Source organism: Lissotriton helveticus, chromosome 9 (assembly GCF_964261635.1).
Source record: "Lissotriton helveticus chromosome 9, aLisHel1.1, whole genome shotgun sequence".
Classification (NCBI taxonomy): Eukaryota; Metazoa; Chordata; class Amphibia; order Caudata; family Salamandridae; genus Lissotriton; species Lissotriton helveticus.
In genome coordinates this window covers 111,958,850-111,982,920 of record NC_136070.1, presented here as the reverse complement: position 1 = coordinate 111,982,920, position 24,071 = coordinate 111,958,850, and the positions used below count along the sequence as shown (strand labels likewise).

At 44.5% G+C, this 24,071-nt stretch overlaps 1 protein-coding gene across 1 annotated transcript in view; it reads left to right on the top strand.

Annotated features, from left to right (window-relative positions):
* Positions 1–20,458: 20,458 nt before the first annotated feature.
* The window catches only part of LOC144783141 (uncharacterized), a 67,204-nt gene continuing 63,591 nt past the window's right edge, over positions 20,459–24,071 (top strand). Inside the window, exon 1 of the mRNA XM_078662274.1 lies at positions 20,459–20,741. Coding sequence (XP_078518400.1) covers positions 20,459–20,741 — 283 coding nt within the window. The remainder of the gene's footprint in view (positions 20,742–24,071) is intronic.

Sequence of the window (24,071 nt, the reverse complement as noted above, 5' to 3'; positions counted from 1 at the left end):
ATGGTATAACTTTAAAATCTTGCAGTAATCATACGAGTATATAAAATACATGATAATAAAAAGATGCATACTCCTACGATGCCTCCCTAACCCTAGTGGGGTGTTGGCAATTGTGGGGCAATTTTTCAAGCCCCTTCCGCCATTTTTGCAACACTTTTGAGTCACTTTTGTGACGCGGCAGCGGCATAAACGTTGCGCCCCATTTACAACGTGACACATCTAGGGAGATGTGTCACGTTGTAAAGCCCTGCATCACATTATATCTGCGTCAGGTATAATGTATGCAGAGTGGGCGTTCCAACGCAAAAAAAAACTTGTAGAAGTGATGAAGTGAAATCTACAAGATTTCAATGCGCCACTACGTCAAAACCTTATGCCTGTTTCAAGCAGGTGTAAGGAGTGACGCAGCACAATGAGGATAGGCCTCCCCCTGGATTGTTGGAGTTGCATCGTGCTTGTGACACGACTCCAGCAATGCGTGACTTTTGCATCAACAGATGCGTCAGAATTTCTGACGCATCTGTAAATCCTCGCTCCATGGTGCGCCGTATTGATTGTAAATACGGCACATACATAGTGGCGCAAGGGTTTCTAATGGTGGAGCAGGGAAAATGATGCATCTTTACAAATGCGTCACTTTCTTGTAAATCTGCCCTATAATGCCGGTACTGAGCACTGGAAACCACCGAAAGGCCCTTATATGGAAGTGGGGTGTTGGCTGCAACATTATTGAAGAACATAGTAGATGCTCTTGCCAATCCCATTACTTTTGATTTTTGGACTATCGACTACAGTAAGAGTACCGGGCAGTTCTGCTGCAATCCAGAACCACAAACCCTATCAGTGTAAATATAAAAAGATCCGCAATTCATTATATAGTTACTGACAAAGTCCTATTAATCGACAACATCACACCAAACAAGTATGAAGCGATAGCGGGCAGCGAATCAAATACTGCAATTTATATGTTTTTTTCAGACATGGGAATCTTTTTCTGCCTACTACCAAACGCTGCACGCCACAGTCTACGTCAGGCTTCTCCAACCAGTAGCTTTCCAGTTACCTGCAAGGAGCTCTCCACCAGTATACAGCTTACTAAATTCGAAGCTTTTGCTTCGTTGAATTAATGACCTATATCAAAATTAGGAGTGTATATTTAAGCTGATATATGGAGAAAAATGGCTGACTTCTAAAATATATATTAAGCTGCTATATGAATGGTACATCATGTAACATTGAAGAGACATTTCACACATGTTACTACCTTGGTGCCGAGAGGTGCCGAGAGGCAGTGCAGCTATGGCTGTTAGCTATCACCCCTGTAGATGCATTCCAAATTGAAAAAGCCTTTTATTTACATTTCTACTGGCAACATGACGTACTGAGGATATTACTGATAGTAATCCTACTGGTAGTAATCTAGTTTATGGAGGCCACGAATGTGAAGGTGTCTGGTGTGCCAATGTGTTACAACACTTCTTAGTGGCTGTCGACGAGTTTCATTGAAAATAAATAGCTCCTATTACAGAAAAGGTTTGATTCCCCTGGTTTACGTACCACGTAATCATGCATTGTACCGCTTGCATAAAAATTTGGCTGAGAAAAAACTCATGGTTCATTTCCTCTGTATGTAATTGACCACTAGATGGCAGTACAGTGCAAGATTTGGAAACTGAAAAATGTACTTTTTCTTCTCGTTCTTGATATAATTTTTAGACTAATGAGAAGAACACAAGTAACATTGGGTCTCATGAAAATAAGTCAATAGAAAGGGAAAACAATGAAATAACTAAAACAATCAGCAATTCAGTGGACTTATGGAGGTCACAAGCCTAACTCCAGCCAAACCACATTCAGCATTCAATCCTTCTGAGACGCAAAATTATGCACCAGACATATTAATAATACATACAGGTATATACCGCACCTGGCTATTTCTGATTCCCAGGGGCTAAGTATTTAGTAAATAATGGTAAGTACTACTGCACCAGGTTAAATGAGAAATAACATTGAAACCAAGAACCTTATTACACCTTTGTCTGAATGTATTTTCCTCCCATTTTCCGTCTGATACGATGCACATGACATGGTGGAAAACCTGGAAGTCAAGCCCTGTCGACAGCCCCGCTGCTTATGCTATGTGCAGTTGGGTTGGCCTCTCATGCAGTGTTGGGGGCAGGGCCTGGACAGAGGCAAGGTACTGTGCCCAACCTTTACTGTGTGTTTCTGTAGGATATTCACTCTGGGTATTGGCCATCTGCACAGAGTTGGGTACAGGGGACGGCCAGAGGCCAGGCTCTACCTCCAACGCCCCAGTGAACAAGGCCAAGAAAGCCATTTGCAGTTGAAGCTGGTGCAGGGCCTGGCCAAAGGCCAATGAAGAGTGCCTGTGACCAACCCTCCAGCGCAAGAGGTGTTAGCTGACTGCAACGAGTTGGGTACAGTGAACGGGCAGAGGCAAGGCCCTCTGGCCACTTCCCGCTGCACCCATCTGAAGGCCAAGCGCAGTAGTGGGTGGCCACTTGCAGAGCCCTGACCCTGGGGTCTACCCTGCAGTGCAAGGCCTTTGGCAGTGCACAATGAGGAATGGCCGCCCATCGAGTGTTGGGCATAGGCTGGGGTTTCTGGCCAGCCTCCACTGAGCAAGGCCGAGGGCTTTATGCTGTGGGTGTTGACCCCCTACAGAGGGTTGAGATCAGGGCCTGGCTATCGGCCAGGCCCTGAGGTCGGGCTGTGCTGGGCATGGTTACAGACCATGCAGCCTCTATAAGGTGCACCGCCTCTTGAGGGTTAGGTAGAGGGAACTCTTGGATGTTGTATAGCATTAAAAAAAGAAAATCACTGAAAAAAACGAAGGTTAAAGTGAAGTTAGAGTTGGAATTAGTTGTAACCCTGAATAATTTACCTAAATACCACATTTGAAGTGCATTACATTTGGTCTGTGAGTTATGGATTGCATGGATTTTGTGCAAGTTAATGGTTCTTCTACTAATCAACACATATGAGTTTAAGTGATTTTTCAGTTTTAATTCATAACCATAGCTGCCCTTCAATTGTAGCTAATGACGAGAGTATTTTTAAACATACCTTAAGGTCTAATATCCAACGCTAAGCAAAGTGGTGCCCCTTTGTTTTTTGGCACCACTTTGTTTTGGGCACCACTGTGTAGTTATTGTAAGGTCATGGCTTCCATACTTCAGCTCGTTGATGGATAGGTTTGCGGTGATTCGTCAAGCAGGGAATAAGAATAAAGGGCCCGATTAACAGAACTAATTCAAGACAAAATCCTAAATGTACTACTTTTGGTTTTCACAGAAGGCATTTAGTAGTAGTAAAGTTAGGATTTTGTCTTAAGTTTGTCTTAAGTCTGTCTTAACTCTGTCTTAAGTTTGTCTTAAGTTTGTCTTAAGTCTGTCTTAAATCTGTCTTAAGTCAGTCCTAAGTTTGTCTTAAGTCTTAGCACAGGACCTTGACCCTGCCATGGATGGCTGAAGGTGGGGTGTTGGCCACCAGTGGAAGGTTGGGCGCAGGGTCTGGCCATGCCCTGCATCTAGCCCCTGCTGCTCACAACCAATGGCCTTATGCAGTGGGGCTTCGGCCACCAACAAGAGGTTAAGTTAGGGCCTGACCGCAGACAAAGCACTGTTCTCAACCCGCACTGCTCACAGCTGAAGGGTGTTGGTGGCAAAGGCATGGGCGCCCTTGGGGGCTGGGCGTCGGGCCTGGTCCTAAGCTCAGCCCCAAGCCGTACATGGCCAAAGGATGTGTGTGGGAGCCTGTTGGTAGCCTATGATAGACTGACTGCAGGATGTGGCTGCAGGCAATGTACAAGCCCAAACCCTAGCCGCTCCCAGAGGAAGACTGTGTGCAGTAGAGAGTTGGCCGCCCATGGGGATTGGGTCAGTGCCTGGCTGCAGATAAAGCTCAGGCCACATACTATGAAGTTTTTATGCAGCAGGAGCTTGGCTACCTGTGGGGGTGCTGGACACTGGTCCTGACCAGAGGCTAGGCTCTGTGCTTGTCCCCTTGTTGCTAATGGACAAAGGTCATGTGCGGTGGGGGCTAGCCGCTCGCTGGGGATGGCCACAGGGCCCATATCATTTGCACTGTCATCAGTCATGCTTTTAATGATGTCCTTTAACGTGTCATAAGTGATTTGATATGTGAGCTCATAAGCAGATAGATGCGAAGGTTAAAGTTATAGTTAGCTCAATAAATTAGAACTGGTGAGTTTCAGTGATTTAAATGTTAGTTTGTTAACTTTTAATTATATATATATATAAATGCGAGTCCTATTGCATTGCATATGATTGTTTTTAAGTCAGGTAGTCAGTTTCTTGTAAACGGACGACTGTCACCTAAAACAGCTAAACATGTGACTTTTGTCATTTACATGGTCTCCATAGAATGGCAACACATTTCAAGAGAAAAAATCCAATACATTTCTTGCAGGTTTCCCACCTAAAACTTGTTTCCAGGGCTCGAGTCGGGGTACCACGCGGGTGGACGGCATACCTCCACTTATTTTACCAGGAGCTCGATTACTGGAGCAAATGGAGCCACACATTCACTCTTTGGCTCTCTGGGGCGAGATCGGAGCTCATTCAGAATGCTGCTCACGCGCTGGCTTCTCTGATGCAATGGCATCTAAGGGGTGAGCGAGGGGAGGCAATGGGTCTGATTGTGCTGGCCACCTTTCGTGATGTCACTTCCTGTCATGACCTCAGCGTCCCCCCACTTATTTTTTTAGGACTTGTGCCCTGCTTGTTTCTCCTGCTGTCAGGTGATCTTTCTTTTCCTCTCTGTCGGTTTCTTGTTTTTCCTGTCCTGGGTCTGGTCGATTTCTGCCCCACCCCTCACCCCCAAGGATGTGGAATGTGTTGGGAGGAGTCCCTCCAAGCTCTGAGCCCCAATAATTATTTACTGTGCTCCGGCATCTGGAAGGGAGGAAGTGACTGGCTCTTTCCACTCTCAGCCGGTCCCAGACGCGGGCCAGTCAGAGGGGGCTAGAGACTGGGGGAGCTGGAAGGAAGCTGGCACTGCCGGGCTCTGTGCTGGGGTCCCAGCAGTGCGCATTTGGCCTGGCAGAGGACCCCCTAGAACTTCTGGAGAGAGAGGAAGAGGTTGTAATAAAACGCGTGACAGCGCCTGATGCAGCAGTGAATGTGGCTTATTGGCCATTAAGTAGAAAATCTGAGAGGGGGTAAATATCTGCTGTGAGAAAGAAGTGTGACCACAGTAACATCTTTGAGGCACGTTAAAATAGGCCCTGCAGAAACCATCGCCCAAAGCGTCCTCACATCACGACGGGGCATATCATCAAGGGACGGCGATAAATAACGCAAATCGCGTTTAGCACTTTTTAATTTATCGCCGTCTATCTCTGGAATTTATCGCCCTGGTAGCGCTTTATTAACAAAGCATTTCTCCGGGGCGATAAGAATTCCAGCGATAGCGGGGAAATTGCCGTTTTGCAGGGAACGTTGCTGGTTTTCCAGCGATGTTCCCTGCAAAACGGCGATAACCTTGCTGATACGACCTTGTGGTCATATCAGCATAATCCACCCCCAATGACAGGGATAGGTAAGTCTGCATTTTAGCAGACGTTCGTTTTTGATGAAAACTACGGTTTTCTCCAAAAACTAACGTCTGCCTAAATGCTGGGGCAGCCTTGTAAATATTGCGATGTGCACATCAGCGCTATTTGCAAGGTTGTACTGCCCAGTGACGCCAACTTTGCATCTCATTAGAGATGCAAAGGGAGGCGTTGGGTAAAAGGGTGCTAACATGCACTAATGCATGTTAGCACCCACTTGTAAATAGGGCGAAAAGATTATCTCCACTTTTTTGGTTTTTAAAGCCAAAAAAGCAGAGATAATGGCCTTGTTAATATGCCCCTACGTTCCTTGGTTCTGTCCTTCCTGAGGCTGGAAGAGAGAGAGCGCTGCTGCTTCCGGTGCATTTTGTTCTGCAAACACAAGACACTCCGCGAGTTCTAGTAGTAAGGCTGAGAACTTCAAAGTATGCCAGCTTTTAGTGGACAAGAGATTTATCAGAGCTACTACAGAAGGTTATCACCACCTCACTCAATCATCTCAGTCTGCTGGGATAGCGGCTTGACGCTGCAGCAATGCTGCTGGCCTACTTGTAAAAGGACAGTACCAGCCATAGTACTGCCGAATATCCACACCAACAACATCGTGGTACAAGCATGTCGAGGGAGAATATAGCGGAAAGTAAGTGCATATAGGGAAGTATAGATTCACTATTCCCATAGTTGCCTACTGTCCCTTTTTGCAAGAACTGTTCAGGCAAATTGGAGACTGTCGGCAAACAAGAACTTTCTATCTGCAGCAGCCCTGTGCTGCAAAGTGTCCTGGGAATCTTTTTCAAATGTTGACAACTATGTATTCCTAACTCCACATCTACCTACCTTGAATATATATGGTACCACGTAGGTACATATATATGGTGCAAAGGTATAGACTATTTAGACCTACCTGTTGATATTTCATTTTCGATCTTCTGTCCTCGATATCAAGTCCTTCTCAGTAAAACTGCTATGCCTGTAATGGGACAATGACCACACTTGTCAACAGTGTTTTTTCACTAGTAATTAGATAAAGTCACTATTCTCAGCAGTGCTCAGTAGTGCTGCTATGCTTGTAATTGGATAATGCTCACACTTCTCAACAGCAAAGTTATCGTTGTACCTGGATAATGTTGCACTTCCTATCAGCAGGGGCGGCTCTAGGCTCATGGCGGCCCTGGGCAGGGAGCGTAGGTAGGGGGCCCCGGAAGAGGGGGTCCGGGCGGAGCGCAGAGGCCAGTGAAGAGGGGGGGTCAGGGTGTTTGGAAGTGGAATAGAGCCGGAGGTGGCCAAATCCTTGCCAGGGGCAAATATGTATCCATCCTCAGAGGATTATTATATTAAGGATATATATTGGTGTGGTGGCCCCTGGGGTTTGGTGGCCCTGTGCAGGTGCTATCAGTATTGCCACTTGTGTCACGGGTCAAGGCTCACACTTCTCTTCAGGGCTGCCATACTTGTAATGACGTAATATACACATGTCCGAATGAGGTGCTTACTTGTAATTGAACAGGATGCACACGTCTCAGCAGGGCTGCAAAACTTGTGTTGTCACAATACACTCACTTCTCCACATGGCTGCTGAACTTGTAGTAGGGGAATTTAAAACTGCTGTTCCTGTAATGGGCTAATTCTCAGCGGGGCTGTCATATTTGTAATGATACACATACACACTTCTGAATGGGGCTGCCATACTTGGACAGTATGTACACGTGTCAAGAGCTGCAGGGCTCCTAAAAATGCTATGGAACAATATGCACTCTTCTCACAAGTCACACTATGCATATTTTTCATTTCAACTGCAATACTTGTAATTAACCCTGGGCAAAGCACTACGCTACGCTGGCATAGTTTGCGAAGTTTGCGCTACTTCGCACCACGCGAATTGCATGTAGACTGTGCAAACACGCGCAGCGTAGTGGTAATTGTTTCCTCGTTCGCGTGTCAAGTTGGTGACCGCGAGCGTGGAAAATAAACCTCCTGGCGAGATTCTCAACGCGGGGAGGTCAGGTTTCTCATTGCGAGTGCTCGCAATGAGAAACTACCAGTCCGCGTTGAGAAAGCTGCCGCTCAAGTAAAAATCTACTCGAGTGGCAGAAAACTACAGCTCGCACTGTGCAAGATGCCTTTTTTAATGATTGCACAGTGCTGGATGCTTGTCCGCACTGTGCAATCATTGAAAACGGCATCTTGGACAGTGCGAACAGGGTACTACGCAGTCCGCGTAGTGCTACGCGTAGCTCGCGTAGTGCGAAGTGCACTTCGCGTAGCTACGCGTAGAGCTATTTCACAACTACAGCCAGGGTTACTTGTAACACGACAATGTTTAAACTTCACAGCAGAGCAGCTATACATGCAATGGACCAGTGCCTACACTGGTCAGTAGGGCTGCTATACAAATGTAAAATGTACTCCTTGCACAATTCTCACCATTGCTAATATATTCGTGATAGCCTAATACGCAAACATTTAAGCGGCATTACTTTACATTTATGGTGCCAATGGCCACACAAGTCTGCAGGGCTGCTGTCATGATAGTGGCACAACAATATACGCGCATCTCATACTTCTAAAGGGGCAGGAGGCACTCTTCTCAGCAGTGCTGCTATAATTGTAATGGCACAGTACACAGACTACTTAGTAGAACTGCTCTACTTGTAAAAGGACACTGGTGCATATTATCAAGACAGGCGATAAAATTATAGCCGCTTTAGCGGCAGAAAACTGCCGCTAAAATGGCGATAATAGGCTTAATGATGTGCTCTTTGGAATTGAAATTGAAGCCCAAGTTAGATGTCTTTCACATTTAGCATTGGGCTTCAATTGGAATTCCGTAGAGCATATTATCAAGCCCATTATCACCGTTTTAGCTGCAGTTTTCTGCCGCTAAAGCGGCAATAATTTTATCGGATGTCTTGATAATATGCCCCACTGTTCTCAGCAGGTCTGGTATGCTTCCTCCGAACAGTGAACATACTTCTCAGCAGTGCTGCTATGCTTGTAGTTGCATGTTGCCCTTGTAATCATTGCTGCTAATCGTGTATAAGGACAATGTCAGCACTTCTCAGCAGAGCTGCCATACGGGCAATAGCCATTGTACACACTCCTGAATGGGGTCGCTGTACTTCTAATACGACAATCTGCTCACTTCTCAGCAGAGCTGTTATACTTGTAATGTCAAAATATGCACATATCCCAGAATATCTTCATTACTTGTAGTAGGGCAATCAGCACACTTCTCAGCAGAACTGACATTCTTGTAATGGGACAACTATGCCTTCTCTTCTCAAAAGAACTGCTGTTCTTGTAACTGGACCATGTTCACACTTCCCAGAAGGGCTGCTGTACTACTAATGTCATAACCTACACACTTCTGAGCGGGGCTGTGGTAATTCGACAGAATGCACATTTCTCAGCAGGGCTTTAAAAGCTTTACGTGCACAAATGATACTCTTCAGAAGAGCGCACGATGCATGTTTTTCATTGAGACCGCTATACTTGTAATAGGACAGCGTGCAAGCTTCTCAGGAAAGCAGATATGGATATACTAGAACAATGTCTGCACTTGTCAGTGAGGCTACTACACGACTGTCAAAGTACACGTTTCACAAATCTTCCAAGAGCTGCTATATTTTTGATTTCCTAATACTCAGACTTTTCAGTGGGGCTTCTATACTTTTTATGCGGCCACATGACACACACTTGAGCAGGGCTGCAATACGTGTTGTGGGCTATTACAAACACCTCAGCAGAGTTGCTGTACTTTTAAGAGGACAGGATGCAATACGTCTGAGCAGAGCTGCTATACTTGTATTGGGACATTAAGCTCACAACACAGTAGAATTTATATTGTTGTAAAGGGAAAATGCTCTCAGTGGAACTGATGTACTTGTAAAAGGACAGGACATACTTTTCAGCAATGCTGCTATACTTGTACCTAGAAAATGTTACCTTTCTCAGCAATGCTGCTACGCTTGTAATTGGATAACGCCATTCTTTTCAGGAGTGCTGCTACAGATGTAACTAAATGATGCCAGACTTCTGATCAGCACCGCTATATTTGAAATGGGTCAGTGGCCACTATGCTGAGCATAGGAGCCATGCTTATAATGGCACGCCATGCACACTTCTGAATGGGCTTCTGTACTTGTAAACTGACAACATGCACACTTGATAGGCCCTTTTAATTCCGATGGAGCGGGTGATATCAGTTACCGGCCCCATTGGAATTATAAGATCTCTGGTGTTTAGAATATCTGTTTTTTTAGGTCGAACCTGGGCAGGGCATGCGCTGCTCTGTGAGGCATGTTGTATTAGAGTATGGACTTGAAGCTCCGCCCACTCACTGACCATATTTTTCATTGTCTTGTGTCATTGTCCTTTGTAAATGCTGGCTTCTGATTCGTTAATAGGCTTGTTGGTCCCTCCTTGGTACCGCCTAGTCTACATTTGTAACCTTCCATGAGGACTGGCTCTTTTACTTCTGTTGTTACACTGCATGTCTTATTTAGTCTGTAAGCACTATTTTCTTTAATCAGTATCTCCTACTGCAGGCACGACGTGCTTTCTTGCAACATTAAGCACGCCATGTGCGCTTTTACTTTCCACGCAGCCGGGGACAATGGCGGCCGCTTCTTTCAAATGAAATGGGTTGGGCATGTACAAGAGTTTGAGCTTTTGGCATTGTAAATGACAATGTCTTTTATTTATGTGTTAATTATCAAAACAGATTAAATAAAAAGCTTTGTCATTCACAATGCCAATAGCTTAAACTCTCGCAATTACGAGACCTACTGCATTGCAAATGCATGTTGAATAATGTGACGTCTACCCGTTTATATATTATTTTTTTGAAATCTTTTTCAATGTATCCATTTGTAAATTCTTGTTATCACTGCATTATCCTATTTACTTATTTCAAGTTTCCCTACTTTACGTCAAACTGTCTCTAGTTACTAGTCTGTATGTTGCTTCCTTTCTTCTTTTTCAGTTAGCTTTCCCTCTACCCTTTTGTCGACTGCCTAGTGGTGGTACTCTAAGACTCAGAGAACCCATTGGTCACATAGTACTACTACTACTACTCATCTGCCATGGAGATTGCATGCCCATTGCCCAAGTAAGGTATTCTACGCATGTAATAGATGAGAAGGCTTAATTACTAAGACAAGAGAGTGCCAATGGTCAAGTTGGACACCCCAAAGTTGTGTCTTCTTATTAGCTAGGCCTACTAATATTAGCAGCAGTTGGTGAACTGATGACTGTGCACCATGTTTGGGAGGAAGTATGAGGAGGACAGCCCCATTACAGTTACCAACCAAGGCCTTATGCTATTTTTTTCACAAAACATCAGATTCATCAATCAATAGCTCCAGCCACTCCTTAACAGCTTGCCTCTTGTCTTGCGTCACTGCGCTATACTAAAACTTGTGACTGTGCACACCATTTCAAAATTTCCAAAGGAGTAAGACATGGCTGTGTACTGGTCCCTTTCCTCTTCTCCTTTTACACAAATGGAGTTGAGAAGGCACTTACAGTGGCCACTAGGGACGTTCCTATCTTTGAAAATCAAATGTTACCAATACTGTCTTATGCAGACACCGCTGTTTTAATTGCAAGAACAGGGGTTGGGCTACAAAAGCTTATAACAGCGTGTGTCTCTTTTAAGGATTCAGTAAGCCTAAAATTAAATCAAGCAAAGTCCTTCATTATCATAGCTTGTAGCACTAAAAGAGACAAAGTCCCATATTTTAGCACAGACACAGGGAAAACTGAGGTTGTATACTCTTTTCCCTACCTGGGTATTCTTTTCGACAAAGATTTGCCATGGGCAAAATTGATGGAAGGGGCTGGTGATGGAGAGGGGTATCATGGCCATAAAAACCTTTGCAAAGAAATTGGGTGCCAAACCCTTATTGCCATTAAAAAACATTTATCAGGACAGAGTAAAAGCCGCAGTGACCTACGGTGCTGGGGTGGGCACGGTTACATCTACACCACTACAAATTATAGAAAATAAATTTTTTTGATCAGTAGTGGGTCTCCCCCCTTCTTTTGCAAATGGTATTTTACATACGGAATTAGCCCTGCCGTATATTTCAGAATATATACATGTAGCCCCGCTCCTCCTATGGCACTCTATATGGAGGAGAGATACAGTACCGTTGACCCAAATGGTAATAAGGAACTGTATAGTGATGGATAAATGGAAAAGGTCAAAGTGGCTAAGTTACGTGGAATCAGTCTTAAAAGAGATAGTCCTCCTCAAACTTTTTTAAGACCCCCTGGCATGCAAGAAGGTGTCTAAGCAGAGAGTCATCGGCATGTTTATGTTAAAGGCTGAACACAAGTACAAGGAATATTATCAGGAGAAATCCACAGCACAGGTTTTTCACCTTAATCCACCGCCTATGGTGGGAGACTTTTCCTATTTAGCCAACATAAATAGCGCATGCCATAGATTCATACTGCTAAGACTCCGCACTAATTTAATTCCCTTAATGCTTGGTTATCCAGAAAAAACTTATAACCATTCCAACTTAATCATGTGCCCGTGTGATAGCTTATCACCACAATCCGAATTGCATAGTCCTATTCTGTGGGCTCTATGAGAGCGAAAGGAAGGCATACCTGAAGCCAATTCTAAAGAAAATGGGACACAAGCAGTGCCGGGTAGCATTATTCTATCTAAAAACTTTACCCGATCCCTTGGTTTGCTACCCTGTAGCAACATTCTTATGGGCCTGTAAGAAGAAAAGTACATTTGAATGAATTAATATTCGAGAAATGAATTGCCTCTTTTATTATGTTTTTTAATGCATTCTCATCTTATTCTAGGATCATGAAGAACAATTTTGGAATCTTAATGATAATACTCTTGTAACAACATTTTTATTGATGTATTTATTATGTGTGCTTTTATGGTCATTTCTAATATGATCGAATAAAGATGATGATGATGATGATGATGACAACCCCAGTACAGTTGCCAACCAAGGCCTTATGCTATTTTTTCACAAAACATCAGATTCATCAATCAACAGCTCCAGCCACTCCTTAACAGTTTGTCTCTTGTCTTGACTCAAGGATTTTTTTAAACTTCTCAACAGCAAAATGCCCAGCCTGATATTTATTTATAGAACATACTGTCTGTAATGTATCCACATTGTAGTGAATGATGTGTGTGGTGCTTTTTTTATTTTGCTATAAAACAAATAATAGGGGGAGTTGTATCTGGCATCTAAGAAATGTGTAACTTTTTTTCTAGCCTTACCAACCACCAGTGCTGGGGCCAGCACAAAGACGGGGCCCGCCAGTCTGCGGATGCGGCAGCAGAAGGGGGTGAGCCAGCGGCAGTGGCGGGTGTTGGTAAGTCACATTGCTTGCTAATTATTGACAGTTAATCATAATTATAAGCTCACTGTAAAGGTGTAGTCTTGTTGACTAGTGAACAACAGCTGAACCCAGCAGGAGTTGAAGTTGAACTGAGTAAGTTGAGTAAGTTGAGGAGTAAGGAGAGGAGTTGGCCTAACGGCTAGGGTGCTCGACCTCGGACCTGGAGGAACTGGGTTCGAGTCTCAGTAACAACGCCAAACATCCTGTGATTCTGGGCAAATCACTTAATCTCCCTGTGCCTAACAAAAATGAATGTCTGTCCTCATGTAACGTAACTGGTGCTATGTAAAGCGCTCTGAAACCCGATTCGGTTTGGGTCTAGTTCGCGCTATATAAAACTCTGCAAAAAAAAAAACTAATGGCTGCCCTTATCTTCAACTCATCAGAAAACGTTTCATGAACAAAACCTTTAACTAAGCGTTGGTGAAAAGGGAAGGATGGAAGGGGAATGGTTGGATGAAATGTATTATATATGACTGAAAGTGAAAGATGCATGGGTGAAAGCCCCAAATGCATAAATAGTACTATAGGTGGCTGATAGTTAGGATGAATGGGTAGGTGAAGGATGGATGAAAGGTTGGTATATGGGTAGGAGCGAAGCTTGCCTGGTTAGGTGAAAGTTAATGTGTGAAAGGATGCCTGCCTCGGTGGGTGATTGGAATCCTATGGTGGTTTCTTTTGATTGAACTAAACTTAAGGGCACATGGGTGGGTAAATGTCAAATGACAAATGTATTTTGCTGAAAGGTCTGTACTTGAGATCATGAGACTAGAGTGAGACAGAGAGCCATGTTTGAAATTTTGGATGTATGGCTATATGGATGCATGGGTAGTTTCAATGGTGAAGAGTGGTTTGCGAGAATGTAAAAAAACTTAAATGGTGGTGAGTAGCAAAGCCAAGGGTGAAGAATAAAAAATAAAATACTTGAAGAACAATGCAATGATGAATGTAAAAATCCTTGCGAAGGAGACAAATGAAGTATGGTGCTCCTCTGTAGTGGTGTCCGTCTCACCTTTACTTGCCTGCAATGTTTTTTTCGAATTTTTTTTTATTCAAAAAGTTGAGGAGGTGGTATTTCAGACTCCTCCCTGGACTCCCAGTAGTTTTCAAGCACAATATTATGTATCCTTCCTACCCAGCCATCATCAATCACCTCCCTCCATTCCCATGGCATTAGTTTCTATGTGTTTTGCTAAGAGCATTATTTAAAATTTGAATTTTTTCTTTTTTGATATGTAGCTACTCCTGCTGCTCCACCGACCAGATAGGAGATTGCAGCCCAGAACCGGCTGCGAAAAATGGAGGCCATCAGGCCCAAGTACCAGCGGGTGTTGGCAGAGGAGGATGCGGCAGAAGCTGCTGCAGAGGCCCTGGGCTCCAGCCAGGCACCACCACGATTCCACCAGCACTGCTGCTACACCTTATTTCTACCATTATGAGCGCCGCATAATGCGAATGCTGGTGGATATTGAAGCCAGGCAGGAATAGGTGTAGAGAGCCCCCCAGAAGCTCCTAACCTGCCATTAGTGCTCTATTCAGCCCCTTTTTTAATCTGTTTTTGGGTGGGTGGTTTGTTTGTTGGGGGTTTGTTGGGTTTTTCTTTATTTATGAACATTTCTTGGACACTACTTGGACAGTGGTTGGGGTTAGCGAGAGGGGTGGGCCAGTTGTGGGTTTGGTATTTTGTTTAGGGAATAATAAACTTTTCATACCTTTACATTTTATGATTATGAATGATTTAAAAAAAATGTGGGGGGCTGATTGATTGCTTGTTTTACTTCTCAGTGCTGCCTTTGCCGCTGCCAGGTTTAAAAAGGCTGCTAATAGTGTAAACAAAATTGTGATGCGGTACCCTCCCTTGTCCTACTACTCTCTCCTCCTAGTCTCTGCAGTCTACTTTGCTACTACTATGTAATACTTATTAACCCCTAATGACGTGGAGCAGGTGGGGGTGAATTACCATTGTATAGAATGATTGTCGTTCAACAATGAATCAATCAACCACTGTTCACTTCTCTTACCTGATTAGATGAAGCAAGGGCTTCATGGTTTCCCAAGGTGCCTTCATGGTGGTGGTAGTAGTAGCAGCATGCATTGCTAGCATTTCTTTTGATATTGAAGGCAAACTCATCAGAACTGAAGCTACGTTCTAACATTTGTCAGAGTGTCTGGCAAGATGGCGGCTGCGTGATTCTTGCGGTAGCTGCTCTCCCACTCACAGCCATATGATGCTCTAAGTTTGGTGGAAACTTGGAGCTAACCCAGCCTCACCAAGAGGAAAAATTGCATCCCGCTTAACAGAATAGCAGCGGGTCACTCTGAGAATTATTGCGACCCTCTGAGGGTTAAAAAAACATTTTTGTTTACCTGGCGAGAGGGCTCTGCCTTGACGGATGCGCATTCAGCTCTCACTGGCTGCGCTGTCCCTGGCAACTCGAGCGCTGAGGGAGCTGAGAGCATCGGCGGTGTCTGTCAGACACGCACTGAGGTTGGATTCAAGGCAGCAGACTATGGCACAGAAGCTTCCCAAGTCATCGGACATCTCGATAAACATGCCCCCAAAGGGGAAGACTGTGAAAGATGCAGAGGGGCCCGGAGTAGTGAAACCTGTCTCCGTGACCCGCCGCACTGGAGAGAAGCAGTCCCTGGAATCCAGCGCCGACCGTGATCGGCATGCTTGGCTGCACAAGGCAGGCAGCCAGGGGGAGAGAACATCGCCGAGCAGAGTCAACGAGCAGAGGTCGGAGAAAGGTGCCCGTAGCAGAATCCCAATCGTTCCTGGGATGTTTGGAGGTAAGGGAAACAACATCCTCCAAGCGCAGGAACCCAGACTACCCACTAGCAAAGGCAAAAGCGCCGGCGCCGCTATGAGCAGCCACGGCCCGTGGAGGGAGTTATGGTGGGGCGGAAAGGCGGGCGGGGGAGGGGCAGGGTGGGGGTGCTAAAAACTGGAGTATGGATAATTGAAGGTAAGTAAACTATTTAATAAATAAAACGAATTTCGTAGCGCATGCAGGGCGCGCCACGAAATTTGTTTTATTAATTAAATTGTTTACTTATCTTCAACTATCCATACTCCGGTTTTTAGCAAACCCCCGCCCCGCCTCTCTGCCTTACCGAAACTCCCTCCACGGGCTGCGGCTGGCTATGAGCACTAACTTAAATGCCAAAACTCCCAAGGACACGGGAAAAAAGAAATCAGCCGAAGACCAGGGGGATAAAAGGGATAATGAGGCACAAAACACTATTGGTTTGAGCATCTCTGGCAAGACAGTTAGCACAGGGGTTGAGGAAATCAATGGACTCGCTAATGAATTAGCGAACATCTTTACCAATGCCCCCCCCTTATACACCCCCCAATACTCTTTTCCCTACCTGGGTATTCTTTTCGACAAAGATTTGCCATGGGCAAAATTGATGGAAGGGGCTGGTGATGGAGAGGGGTATCATGGCCATAAAAACCTTTGCAAAGAAATTGGGTGCCAAACCCTTATTGCCATTAAAAAACATTTATCAAGACAGAGTAAAAGCCGCAGTGACCTACGGTGCTGGGGTGGGCACGGTTACATCTACACCATTACAAATTATAGAAAATAAATTTTTTTGATCAGTAGTGGGTCTCCCCCCTTCTTTTGCAAATGGTATTTTACATATGGAATTAGCCCTGCCGTATATTTCAGAATATATACATGTAGCCCCGCTCCTCCTATGGCACTCTATATGGAGGAGAGATACAGTACCGTTGACCCAAATGGTAATAAGGAACTGTATAGTGATGGATAAATGTAAAAGGTCAAAGTGGCTAAGTTACGTGGAATCAGTCTTAAAAGAGATAGTCCTCCTCAAACTTTTTAAGACCCCCTGGCATGCAAGAAGGTGTCGAAGCAGAGAGTCATCGGCATGTTTATGTTAAAGGCTGAACACAAGTACAGGGAATATTATCAGGAGAAATCCACAGCACAGGTTTTTCACCTTAATCCACCGCCTATGGTGGGAGACTTTTCCTATGTAGCCAACATAAACAGCGCATGCCATAGATTCATACTGCTAAGACTCCGCACTAATTTAATTCCCTTAATGCTTGGTTATCCAGAAAAAACGTATAACCATTCCAACTTAATCATGTGCCCGTGTGATAGCTTATCACCACAATCCGAATTGCATAGTCCTATTCTGTGGGGTCTATGAGAGCGAAAGGAAGGCATACCTGAAGCCAATTCTAAAGAAAATGGGACACAAGCAGTGCCGGGTAGCATTATTCTATCTAAAAACTTTACCCGATCCCTTGGTTTGCTACCCTGTAGCAACATTCTTATGGGCCTGTATGAAGAAAAGTACATTTGAATGAATTAATATTCGAGAAATGAATTGCCTCTTTTATTATGTTTTTTAATGCATTCTCATCTTATTCTAGGATCATGAAGAACAATTTTGGAATCTTAATGATAATACTCTTGTAACAACATTTTTATTGATGTATTTATTATGTGTGCTTTTATGGTCATTTCTAATATGATCGAATAAAGATGATGATGATGATGATGATGACAACCCCAGTACAGTTGCCAACCAAGGCCTTATGCAATTTTTTCACAAAACATCAGATTCATCAATCAACAGCTCCAGCCACTCCTTAACAGTTTGTCTCTTGTCTTGACTCAAGGATTTTTTTAAACTTCTCAACAGCAAAATGCCCAGCCTGATATTTATTTATAGAACATACTGTCTGTAATGTATCCACATTGTAGTGAATGATGTGTGTGGTGCTTTTTTTATTTTGCTATAAAACAAATAATAGGGGGAGTTGTATCTGGCATCTAAGAAATGTGTAACTTTTTTTCTAGCCTTACCAACCACCAGTGCTGGGGCCAGAACAAAGACGGGGCCCGCCAGTGTGCGGATGCGGCAGCAGAAGGGGGTGAGCCAGCGGCAGTGGCGGGTGTTGGTAAGTCACATTGCTTGCTAATTATTGACAGTTAATCATAATTATAAGCTCACTGTAAAGGTGTAGTCTTGTTGACTAGTGAACAACAGCTGAACCCAGCAGGAGTTGAAGTTGAACTGAGTAAGTTGAGTAAGTTGAGGAGTAAGGAGAGGAGTTGGCCTAACGGCTAGGGTGCTCGACCTCGGACCTGGAGGAACTGGGTTCGAGTCTCATTAACAACGCCAAACATCCTGTGATTCTGGGCAAATCACTTAATCTCCCTGTGCCTAACAAAAATGAATGTCTGTCCTCATGTAACGTAACTGGTGCTATGTAAAGCGCTCTGATACCCGATTCGGTTTGGGTCTAGTTCGCGCTATATAAAACTCTGCAAAAAAAAAACTAATGGCTGCCCCTATCTTCAACTCATCAGAAAACGTTTCATGAACAAAACCTTTAACTAAGCGTTGGTGGAAAAGGGAAGGATGGAAGGGGAATGGTTGGATGAAATGTATTATATATGACTGAAAGTGAAAGATGCATGGGTGAAAGCCCCGGATGCATAAATAGTACTATAGGTGGCTGATAGTTAGGATGAATGGGTAGGTGAAGGATGGATGAAAGGTTGGTATATGGGTAGGAGCGAAGCTTGCCTGGTTGGGTGAAAGTTAATGTGTGAAAGGATGCCTGCCTCGGTGGGTGATTGGAATCCTATGGTGGTTTCTTTTGATTGAAATAAACTTAAGGGCACATGGGTGGGTAAATGTCAAATGACAAATGTATTTTGCTGAAAGGTTTGTACTTGAGATCATGAGACTAGAGTGAGACAGAGAGCCATGTTTGAAATTTTGGATGTATGGCTATATGGATGCATGGGTAGTTTCAATGGTGAAGAGTGGTTTGCGAGAATGTAAAAAAACTTAAATGGTGGTGAGTAGCAAAGCCAAGGGTGAAGAATAAAAAATAAAATACTTGAAGAACAATGCAATGATGAATGTAAAAATCCTTGCGAAGGAGACAAATGAAGTATGGTGCTCCTCTGTAGTGGTGTTCGTCTCACCTTTACTTGCCTGCAATGTTTTTTTTGATTTTTTTTTATTCAAAAAGTTGAGGAGGTGGTATTTCAGACTCCTCCCTGGACTCCCAGTAGTTTTCAAGCACAATATTATACATCCTTCCTACCCAGCCATCATCGATCACCTCCCTCCATTCCCATGGCATTAGTTTCTATGTGTTTTGCTAAGAGCATTATTTAAATTTTTTTTTTTTTTTGATATGTAGCTACTCCTGCTGCTCCACCGACCAGATAGGAGATTGCAGCCCAGAACCGGCTGCGAAAAATGGAGGCCATCAGGCCCAAGTACCAGCGGGTGGTGGCAGAGGAGGATGCGGCAGAAGCTGCTGCAGATGCCCTGGGCTCCAGCCAGGCACCACCACGATTCCACCAGCACTGCTGCTACACCTTGTTTCTACCATTATGAGCGCCGCATAATGCGAATGCTGGTGGATATTGAAGCCAGGCAGGAATAGGTGTAGAGAGCCCCCCAGAAGCTCCTAACCTGCCATTAGTGCTCTATTCAGCCCCTTTTTTAATCTGTTTTTGGGTGGGTGGTTTGTTTGTTGGGGGTTTGTTGGGTTTTTCTTTATTTATGAACATTTCTTGGACACTACTTGGACATTGGTTGGGGTTAGCGAGAGGGGTGGGCCAGTTGTGGGTTTGGTATTTTGTTTAGGGAATAATAAACTTTTCATACCTTTACATTTTATGATTATGAATGATTTAAAAAAAATGTGGGGGGCTGATTGATTGCTTGTTTTACTTCTCAGTGCTGCCTTTGCCGCAGCCAGGTTTAAAAAGGCTGCTAATAGTGTAAACAAAATTGTGATGCGGTACCCTCCCTTGTCCTACTACTCTCTCCTCCTAGTCTCTGCAGTCTACTTTGCTACTACTATATAATACTTATTAACCCCTAATGACTTGGAGCAGGTGGGGGTGAACTACCATTGTATAGAATGATTGTCGTTCAACAATGAATCAATCAACCACTGTTCACTTCTCTTACCTGATTAGATGAAGCAAGGGCTTCATGGTTTCCCAAGGTGCCTTCATGGTGGTGGTAGTAGTAGCAGCATGCATTGCTAGCATTTCTTTTGATATTGAAGGCAAACTCATCAGAACTGAAGCTACGTTCTAACATTTGTCAGAGTGTCTGGCAAGATGGCGGCTGCGTGATTCTTGCGGTAGCTGCTCTCCCACTCACAGCCATATGATGCTCTAAGTTTGGTGGAAACTTGGAGCTAACCCAGCCTCACCAAGAGGAAAAATTGCATCCCGCTTAACAGAATAGCAGCGGGTCACTCTGAGAATTATTGCGACCCTCTGAGGGTTAAAAAAACATTTTTGTTTACCTGGCGAGAGGGCTCTGCCTTGACGGATGCGCATTCAGCTCTCACTCGCTGCGCTGTCCCTGGCAACTCGAGCGCTGAGGGAGCTGAGAGCATCGGCGGTGTCTGTCAGACACGCACTGAGGTTGGATTCAAGGCAGCAGACTATGGCACAGAAGCTTCCCAAGTCATCGGACATCTCGATAAACATGCCCCCAAAGGGGAAGACTGTGAAAGATGCAGAGGGGCCCGGAGTAGTGAAACCTGTCTCCGTGACCCGCCGCACTGGAGAGAAGCAGTCCCTGGAATCCAGCGCCGACCGTGATCGGCATGCTTGGCTGCACAAGGCAGGCAGCCAGGGGGAGAGAACATCGCCGAGCAGAGTCAACGAGCAGAGGTCGGAGAAAGGTGCCCGTAGCAGAATCCCAATCGTTCCTGGGATGTTTGGAGGTAAGGGAAACAACATCCTCCAAGCGCAGGAACCCAGACTACCCACTAGCAAAGGCAAAAGCGCCGGCGCCGCTATGAGCAGCCATGGCCCGTGGAGGGAGTTATGGTGGGGCGGAAAGGCGGGGCGGGGGAGGGGCAGGGTGGGGGTGCTAAAAACTGGAGTATGGATAATTGAAGGTAAGTAAACAATTTAATAAATAAAACGAATTTCGTAGCGCATGCAGGGCGCGCCACGAAATTTGTTTTATTAATTAAATTGTTTACTTATCTTCAACTATCCATACTCCGGTTTTTAGCAAACCCCCGCCCCGCCTCTCTGCCTTACCGAAACTCCCTCCACGGGCTGCGGCTGGCTATGAGCACTAACTTAAATGCCAAAACTCCCAAGGACACGGGAAAAAAGAAATCAGCCGAAGACCAGGGGGATAAAAGGGATAATGAGGCACAAAACACTATTGGTTTGAGCATCTCTGGCAAGACAGTTAGCACAGGGGTTGAGGAAATCAATGGACTCGCTAATGAATTAGCGAACATCTTTACCAATGCCCCCCCCTTATACACCCCCCAAGCCAAATTGTGATCTGAAACTGTTACCTGCTGAGGAATCTCTTACGGAGCATGGGGGGCAACCCAGGGATCAGGTGGAAGCTGAGGGAGATAAGCAACCACGCCCCCCCTCCGATATACTGCTCCAGGATCAACCTGAACCTAAAGGGACTCCGACCTGAGAGACTGACAAATTCTTCTCAATGACGGATGAATCAGACATCTCAGAAGAGAGCTGGAAAAGCAGCCTGGTGGAGTCCTCTTCAGACAGTGGAAGCCCATTCATCATTGGGAATAACAATATCTGGGCATTTCCAACGCCAGGGGGGGAGTCAAAAATCTTAGCAAATGCCGACGATTTAGCCATAACCACCACTAACCCCACGACTTTAGTAAAGGAAGTGGAACTCGAGGCCCAAAAATTCGGAGCAGTCTCTGGCTATTTCTTAAACAGGGGTAAAACAATGCTTGTTAAAAATTCTGGAGCAGCCTTGGTGGATAGTAGAGTTACTGACACGGCTAGATACTTGGGGGTGGACATCTCTGCAAATGTAGACGAGATTGTACAATGTAACCTGGAGCCCTTGCTTTGCAAAACTAAAGCGGATTTCAATAGAATGAACAGTTTACACTTGACATTATTGGGAAGATGCAACGTGATAAAGATGCTGTTTCTGCCTAGAATCCTATATTCTTTTAGGTCAATCCCGCTGGAGGTTAACAAACTTTAGTTCTCCGCCTTTAATCAAGCTATTTCTAAATTTCTCTGGGCTGGGAAACACCCGCGGAGAGCGCTGAAATTTATGACTTTACCTAAGACGCGGGGCGGGTGGTCTGCCCCCGATTTTCAGATATTTTATTGGGCAGCGAATCTATGCCAGTTGACCGACCTGCTAGGGAAAGGCTCCTTAGAGGTGCCAGTTAGCTCTTATCCATCTATTTACAGGCTGCTGCTTGGAAGTGAGGCACAAGGCTGCTTGATGCGGCACATTGACTTTGCGTATTTTAAAAGAGTTAAGTTTAAGGTCTTGCTGGGCGCCTTCAAAATCTGGACGGCGATTATGAAAAAACTTAAGATGAATAGGATTCATAGGTATACAACCTTACAAAATAATTCACTACTACCTGAAATTTTTAACGAGGGCTACATGGGAATTTTGGAGGGAGAAAGGAATTAGATCTATTGGGGATTTAATGAGGGATAATACAATGTTATCATTTGAAGCCATAAAAGGAAAGTTCGGAGGGGGCAACAATCACTGTTTTTACAGATTAGGGATTTTTTGGCAAGAAAGAAGATTCAGAGCTTTAACATCCCCCTGATGGAGGCCGCCTTGGGGACTCAAGGGGTATCTATATCCAAGTACTACACACTGCTCAGCGAAACCACGGAGGACGACCTCACTAATCATATGGATAAATGGCAGGACAAGGTCCAGGCGGACGTAGGAGTGTGTGAGGAATCCTTGCTGCTAAGCTCAACAGCAGCTATTTCCGTGAATACACAGGTTCAATGTTTTAAAACATGGATGAATCTATATATTACTCCTTCTCGGATCTTTAAATGGGGAGGCTCTACAGGTATCTACTGTCCTCACTGTGGAGAGCTCGCCGCCCCCGGTTAACTGAATTGATCGACAAAATAACACTATACGTAAGCCAAATTATGAACTATAATGTTTTGTTGACTCCGCAAGTTATCTTGCTGGGGGTAAGTAACCAGGCTCTGACGGCGCCAAGCAAGACCTTGCTCTTTATTATGATGGTGGTTTTTAGGCTCTCCATTGCAACTATCTGGCTAGACAAAGAGCCCACCTCAGTGCTGTTGGCTGGGGAAGCTTCTAGCTACTTACCGGTGGGAGAAAGAGATATGCAAACGCAGAGGTTTGAGAGCAAGAAAAAGAGGGGGGGATATCTGGTCCCCAATTAGCACCTGTATCAACTACGCTATGTTGTAGAATCTTTACTGAGGAGAATGGTTATTCTGGTGGGAAACAATTTGGACATGGTGGTTTTCTCTCTCTTCTGTCACTTCTTCTTTTTGTTTTTTCTATTCTTCTTCTTTTCATCACTCTTTTTGTCGCAATTCGACCTTTTCTTTGCTTTTGTTCCCCATGGTCCTGGGGCATAGGGTGGGGGGTGAAGGGGGTGGGGGGCGGTGGGGGGTGAGGGGAATGTAAAACAGAAACTGGACTCAGGCATTATGCTTTGCTTTGCTTGCATGACATGTATCATGTGTAATTTTTCTTTCCTATTCTCTTGTGTATGTAACTAGCATTTCATTTAATATGATTGACTAAATAAAAATGTATAAAAAAATAAAAAAAGAACTGAAGCGAGGTTCTACTCCCTCCTAGGCGACCTACAACTGTCGGATAAGGACTCAGAGAGTGAGGACTATTCATCAAAATGGAAGTTAACAAACTGAAATAAAAAAAACTAGGTTAATGCCGTTATTATGTGCAAGCTTGATGACAGTCACCAGAGACTAGACTACTAGAATAGACTTAGTCCCAGACACAAAAAGAGAGTATGATAAGCAATAAAAAATTGAATTAAATCAGAACAATGTTGAGCTACTACAAACTGTACGAAGTGGACAAGCTTAACCGGCTTAGACGCAAAGTAATACAGTGCCTGAATGATGCTGGCATTGAGATGTTCCTCTGAAAAAAATATCATACACTGTGCTGGCTGGGGTGGATATTGTATAATATATACAGCCAGTGTGGGCTATATTAATTTCATTAAGAATAATATCTTCCTCACCCTGCACTGAGTTGT